The sequence below is a fragment of the Chionomys nivalis genome, chromosome 4 (assembly GCF_950005125.1).
Source record: "Chionomys nivalis chromosome 4, mChiNiv1.1, whole genome shotgun sequence".
NCBI lineage: Eukaryota > Metazoa > Chordata > Mammalia > Rodentia > Cricetidae > Chionomys > Chionomys nivalis.
Genome location: NC_080089.1, coordinates 34,514,909 through 34,521,908, shown reverse-complemented (window position 1 = coordinate 34,521,908; position 7,000 = coordinate 34,514,909). Strand labels below are relative to the sequence as shown.

General features: G+C 55.3%; 1 protein-coding gene across 2 annotated transcripts in view; it reads left to right on the top strand.

The window, feature by feature from the left end:
* The first annotated feature begins 287 nt into the window (after positions 1–287).
* St3gal4 (ST3 beta-galactoside alpha-2,3-sialyltransferase 4) overlaps positions 288–7,000 on the top strand; it is a 39,573-nt gene continuing 32,860 nt past the window's right edge. Inside the window, exon 1 of one of the 2 annotated variants that reach the window (XM_057767272.1) lies at positions 288–331. In XM_057767272.1, coding sequence (XP_057623255.1) covers positions 308–331 — 24 coding nt within the window. In that variant the 5' untranslated portion in view covers positions 288–307. Of the gene's footprint in view, positions 332–1,067; positions 1,262–7,000 lie in introns of those variants that run through there. The other variant, XM_057767273.1, reaches the window with a different exon arrangement.

The following is a 7,000-nucleotide window of genomic DNA, read 5'->3' as shown; positions in this document are numbered from 1 at the left end:
TCACCAATGGAAGAAGCTGGAAGGGGGCTCTTCCTTCTCACCGAGCAGGACTTGTGAATTGGAAGTTCCCACCAGCAGAGACCTCCAGCTTCCCCCGAAGCTGACTAAATTGTCAGTTCACTGGAACCCTGGGCGCTTACTGTCAGCTTTCATATCTTGCACTTAGTCACATCCTGTGCCGCCTGGTTCTTGAAGGGAGTCCACCCTAAGTCCTCTCTCTGCAGCTGGACAGTAGTAAGCTTCCCGAGGACAGGGACTGGATCTGACACTTTGCCTGGTGCCCCAGTGTGTTCATGCTAGAAACTCCATGAAACTGCTGACTCCCGAAAAGGTCAGTCCTGCAGGGCGGTTTCTGCACTGTTCTTCCGTCCAGGCAGTTCTAGAGCCCAAGGAATCAGGGTTAAAGACTTGATGGGGTTTCCCCTGGAGACAGGATGCCTGGCGCCTTCAGCAAGAACGGAAACTGAGAAGTTATCCGAGGCTAAGGCAGGGTATACAAGGGAGGGTGCAGAGGGGGCAGTTTGGGGCGCCCGAGCCAGCCTGAGGCAGGGGAAAGGCCCGCGAATCGGTTTAGGTCAGCTGACTGCCATGAGGGCAAGGGGGTATATTGGAACCAAGCAAGGGCTCCTGCACCTCAGTTACTGTAGAGAGAAAAGGACACTTTTCACCGCGCGGGGACAGCAAAGAAGCATTTCTTGGGCCTTATTGTTCCCAGGAGAGTGTGGGATCACCACGATGGGCATACTCATCTTGGCGCCAGTCACAGGCAGCGCTTGCCCTGGGCCTGCCCTCACTCGAACCGGCCTCCCGCACCCCGGCCTCCGGGCGCCTCTCTCCGAACCTCGGAGGCCTCCACACCAACCCCAGTCTTCGAGCGGCCTCGCGCCCCCGCCCTCCCTCTTGCGCGCGCCCTCCCTCCCTGGAGCCCACCCTCCCTCCTCAGCTCCCTCCTACCTCCGCGTCCTCCCTCCCTCGGCGGCCCCCTCCCTCCTCTGCACCCTCCCTCCAGCGCGGCGTTTTCGGCTGTTGGCTTCCCGGCCGTGTGCGCAAGCGTGTCCGGCCTCTTCCCCGCCCCCCGCCCGAGCCCCGGCCCCCGCCTCCCCTCGAGGCGGACTTGCCCGCTCCCAGGCCGGCCCCGTTCCTGGGACAGGGACCGGGCCGAGCGGAGCCACTGCGCCAGTGCTGCCCCGCCAGCCCGGGCGCCTAGCGGATCGGAGCTGCGCGCGGATCTACCTCGCCCCGCCCCGCTCCACCCGTGAGGGTGAGTACGCGGCGGCCGGGCTCTGGGGCCCCGCGGCGGAGGGCGGGGAGCGCCGGGACTGCCGGGGCGGCCGGGGCTCCATCCTCGCGCCACGGCTCGGGGAGGTGGTCGGGCCCGGCACGTGGACGCCACGCTGCACGGGGTCGATGTGGTGCGGCCACAGCCCTGGGGAGCTGGGTCCCTTTTCCTGGACTCGATTTTCGCGGGAAGCCTGATTCGTCTCGCTCTTTTGGAGTGAACAAACGGGACAATTCTCCGGAAAGTTTCTAACCTCCACCCGTGTCGCTCCTGCGCCCGGGCTGAATAGGTGTCCACCACCTCTAGCATCCCCCGAAGTCCAGGACATGTGGGCCGGCTTTGCTAGAGGTGACAAGCTTTGCAGGGTCTGTCTTGTGCTGGAGTTGCAAGGTCGCTGAGCAAAGCCCAAAGGTGGGCTTGCCAACCACAGACCGGCTGTGTCTAAGGAGTCAGCCGCGATATGAGGGGGGTCTTTGGGCCTAGGCAGCTGTGTTTCCAAGTTGTCTGGGTGGTGGTCATTGGGAAGGAATAGGACTGAATAGGTTGAGCCTGAGCTGGGAAGCAAAACCCTTCTCATGTCTGTTTTGGGTGCCTCTCCGAGATCCCTGCTGGCTGGGACCTCTGGGCAACCCTGAGATGCCAACGTGTCTGCCATTCCCAGTCTTGGCGGGGGGTGTAGACTTTTCTGGTCTATAAGGCCTGATCTGCTGTGTTCTTCGTTCTCCGGGCTGGATCCCCAGGGCCAGGCAGAGAAGACTGCCTGCAGGCTAGGGGTGTAGGCAGTGCCACAGTGTAGGTTATCTGTTACAGGGGCATGAACCTGTTCCACGGTACAGGAACAGTTCTACAGACCTTACTTGCCCCCCCGCCCCCCCCCAGGCCTCTGCCTAGGAGGTTTTAAATGATACGTGTAAGTACTTGGGAAAGTACTGCTGCAGAGACTTGTGTACTTGCTATTGAAACTACATGTATCATTACCTTACTTTCTCAAGCAGCCCTAGGGTGCTGCCTAGGAGGTGCCGGTTACATAGAGTCTGGGAAATAACTAGACATGTTTTGCTCTGTTGGGAGTTGGCCTGCAAATGCCCTCTGAGACTGCGGTGGATACCCACTTTTCTCGAACTTTCTGCCTCTGCCCCCTGCTCTGTGCACCCCTGGTAGCCTGTGCTGTTGCCGAGGGAGAGCATAGGGAGCTTAGTGCTTGTCCAGGGTGAGTCAGGAGTTGGGGCTGGCCCCCAGAGACTTCAGGGTGACAGTGGAGATAAAGAGAAGGATGTAGACAGAAGTCATAAACGTAAATTAGGAACCGGGGGGTGTGGCAGAACACTTGCCTGCGCAGTACTGGGGTGGGGTGGGGAGATAAGGGAAGCACTCGGCAAGGTGCTTGGCTGTCTAAACCCGTTATGTTTGGTTCCCTACACTGTCTAAACTTGTGGTGGTGGTACATGCTTATAGTTCCAGCACTCAGGAGATGGGATCCGGTGGTAGTGGTTCTGCTCCATATGGAGTTTGAGGCCAGACGAGGCTGCATGAAACTCAGTCTCAATAACCACCTTCTGGGGCTGGAGAGATGGCTTAGTGGTTAAGAGCACTGGGTGGTCTTGCAGGGGACCCAGACTCAATTCTCGAACACCCTATAATGGCTAATTCCGGTTCCAGGGGATCCGACACCTTCTTCTGGATTCTATAGACACCAGGCATGCATGTGGCGCACATACATCCGTGCAGGCAAAGCACTCATACACTTTTTTTTTTTCAAAGTTGCCTGCATAGCCTTTAGACTGAAAGCGCATGTTTAGCTTGGGAGTGGGGGGCTGCTGGAAGAGAGGAAGCCCCCATCTCACCAGGAGTGGGTGCCCTCTAGGCTATCGTCCCCTCGCTCCCTTGCTCCCTTCCCTGAAGCAGTGACTCACCCACAGAGTGCTCGGCCCCTCTACCCTGCCAGCTGTTTTAGCCTCACAGAATTTCATTTTCCGGGTAGAGCTAAGAATCTGCCCATTTCTGGAATTGTCAAAATTCCCGGGAAGAAACTCCTTTCTTCCCTGGGTAGGGAGGAACAGAGGTCAGTTCCACTTCATAGCACCGTGTAGAGTCATGGCCAGGCTGCAGTTACTCCCCCGGGGCTGCTGTCTGCCCTTGTTCTGCAGGCTACTTCAGGCCTCTTCTCTCCTCAGAGTACCTCTCCCAAGGTTGCCCAATGAAGTAGGGAACCCCTCCTGTCACAGTGGTTCAAGGTTTGCACCATGTGTTAGACAGAGGATGTCACTCTGCCTCAGCCGATACCAAGCAGTTGCAAGCTGCCAGGCTCGGGCTTCGGGAGGGAGCATGGGGCACTAGGAAGGTCAGAAGGCTGAACCAACAGACTTTGATAAGGCAAAGCTGCAGCCTCTAGGAGATAGACATTGGACGTCGGAGGGCAGGGCGAGTGGGGTTCACTCCACCTGCTCCACTCCCCACCATTGAGTTCCATAGCATCGTTTTGTCTTCTTCCCTGCACTGAACTGGTGCTGGATGACATAGCTCCCACTTTTCTGCCCTCCGGCCTTCAAGATCCTCCTTCTTCCTAAACACCGGAAGTTCTTAGTTACTACAAGGATGGCTAGGAAGTGGCTGTCCTCATTAGCCTATACCTCCCTTCGTCAACTTTTCCCAGAGAACGTTCTGTGAGTGCTCGGAGCCCCCCCCTAGGAGGAGGAGAGTGTTGTCCTTCTCCCCCAACACCCCCACATCTTCTACACTCCTGAGGTGTGTCTGCCTAATGCAGGTGGAGGTGGTGGTCACATGTGGGCTCAAGGATTACTTGAATCTCAGGCAGAGTCCATTCTGAAATCCACCCAAGGGTTATGTTGGTCTGTGGCTTTTAGAGTATGGGTGTCCACAAGTGCAGCTCTCCCCACATGACCCCCAAAGCTGCTGTGCAGAAGGCTGATAGGATTGTCCCTATTTGAAGCCCTGGAGTTCTGCTCTAGACTGGCCAGGGAGGGAGGTGCTGTTGCTAAGATTGAGGTAGTTGCTCATTCAGTGAGTGAGGAAGTCCAGTAGCCGTTGGAGCTTTGGGATAGTCCTTTCCTCCTGCTGGCAGCTTTGCTCAGGCCTGTTCTGGGGTCAGGGGCTCTAGGATCTTGCTTTCATCTCTGAAGGGAAACAGCTTGTAGAGTCCCGGGGCCAGTTTTGCAAGTGCTAGGTCAAAACACACAGTATTTCTGCTCTGGACCGAAATCTTCCAGGTGTGAGTTGAGTTCTACAGCAGCTGTAGTGATGCCACTGTACCCATGGCCTACCCCGTGTCCTCTCCCATGGAAGCATAATGTTACAATGAAAAGGGGCTTGGCCGGGCGTTGGTGGTGCACCTTTAATCCCAACAGAGGCAGAGGCAGAGGCAGACAGATCTCTGTGAGTTCGAGACCAACCTGATCTACAGAGCGAGTTCCAGGACAGGCTCTAAAGCTACACAGAGAAACACTGTCCCCAAAATCCCCCCTTCACCCCCCCCCAAAAAAAAAAAGAAAGAAAGAAAAGGGACTTAAAGCCAGACTTGGTGGCTACTTAAGCATGAGGGCCTGAGTGAGTGTGTGTGTGCCTCAGTAATCCTAGTGTTCTTAGCGTGAGGTGGGAGACAGAGGCAGGAGAATCGCTGGAAGCTGGAGGGCCGCCTAGCTGTGGCATATGCAGTGGTAAACAACAAAGAGACCTTGTCTCAAACCAGGTGAGAGGGTGAGGTTGTACTTTGACCTCCACATGTATGTTGTGGTATGTGTCCACAGTTGCGCACGCACAAGCTCATGGACACGGATTTACGCAATTTAATGGAGGGGGAGGGGAAGCAGCTCAGTACACTTTGTGTCACCTCCTGTAAGCCTCTTTGTAAACGAAACAGTCCAGTGAAAATGAAAATTACTATACCAAGGTCACAACACTTCTACCCTGTGGAGCTGGGACCGACCCGTTTCCAAGACGCTCACTTTTCAGCCCTGTTTTCTCCACTTCCTAGCTGGAGCTTGTCTTAACCAGTCCCATCAGGGACCGGGACAAGAAGGATGTCAAGGTCACGGTGATTTACTGTCAAAGGGGGGTGGGTATACAAACCCAGGCCTCTCTAGGCTGCCTGAATTTAAGTCTATCCTGGAGTTGGGCTTCTCATCCCTTTCAGTGGGGAAGGCCAAGGCTCTACTCCTCACTACAGCCCTCCTTCCCTTCAGGCCCCTCCCAACCCCACGCCTCCCGGCGCGGCGGGTAATTGCTTCCATCTGCCCCGCCTGCCTGCTCCTATTCCTTGGAATTGTGGCCACCGCCCACAAGGCTGAAAGTCCTCCTCAGGCAACCGCTGGGACACGTGGGGAAGGGGAGGGGCTCTGCTGTGCTGGTGTCGGAGCCTGGGAACCTGCCCAGGTCACTGCTCCCTGTAGTGTCTGGTTTAGAAAGGATACCTTTGCTGTCCCGTGCTCTGTGAGTGCCAGAGGGACTCCCCCAAGACCCCATCTCGTCCCTTTGAGGTTGCTGGCCTGGTGATGGGGGATGCTTGGAATTATTGGCGGCGTAGACTGGAGGGCCCTGGAGCCCTGGGAATGGGAAAACAGAGCTACAGTCACTTTACTCACAGCCGGCGAGAAGAGATGCCTATTTTTACCTTGCTGTAAAATAAAATGCACACGTGAAGCACACAACACTCCGGTCACTCCCTGGGCAGGGAGAGAAACCAGCTAGGGACCTTCAGGTGGCCACATGCAAAGCTTTAGAAACCTCCCATTTGATGGCCACTGCACGTCATTGAGACGTACCAGTGACCTTGACAGAAACAAGGGCAGTAGAGAGGAGAGGAAGACCAAGGACCGGGAGGTGTGCTCATGGTGTCGAATGGATCGGAACACTTTTTTTTTTTTTTTTGGTTTTTCGAGACAGGGTTTCTCTGTGGTTTTGGAGCCTGTCCTGGAACTAGCTCTGTAGACCAGGCTGGTCTCGAACTCACAGAGATCCGCCTGCCTCTGCCTCCCAAGTGCTGGGATTAAAGGCGTGCGCCACCACCGCCCGGCCTCGGAACACTTTTAAGGCATTTTCCTCCCTGACGGTTAGGACTTCAAGCTCTAGGAACTTGTCTGCCTTGCTCATTGCTGTATTCTTTGCTTGTTTGTGACAGGATCTCATTGCATAGCCTTAGCTGTCTTAGAACTCACTATATAGACCAAGTTGGCCTCGAACTCGTCACTATGCCTGGCTCTGCTTCTAGAGTGCTGGGATTAAATGCATGAGAGCCACTACCCTTGGCTTTCGCTGCTATATTCTTATTGCCTGGAATGATGACTAGCAGATAATTGCTTAGTAAACATTTCTTTGAGGAGTTAATGGAAAAATGTAGTTCAGGCTTTCTAGCTTGTCTCTACACTGCCCAGCCCCGTCTTGTGTTAGGATAGGGGTGAGCATCCTGTATTCAGACACAGGCAGGCAGGAGTCCCCGCAAGGAGAACGTGCCCCATTCTCCACGCCAAGTCCAGCTAGTCAGTCCTTTTTAGTAACTTTCAGATCCCGGTGTAGACTAGTCATAACCTCACTTCCTGTTCCTGTGTCAACTTCTTGTTATTTGCCCAAGAAGGGCGCCTTAGGGGCTGAGCACTTAGTTGGGTGGCGTCTGTGGAGTAAGTAGCTTATTCTCATCTCTACATACTGGGTTTCAGTTAAACTCCCCTCAAACTGGGACAGAGGCTTCTTAAAGAAAAAAAAAAGGTT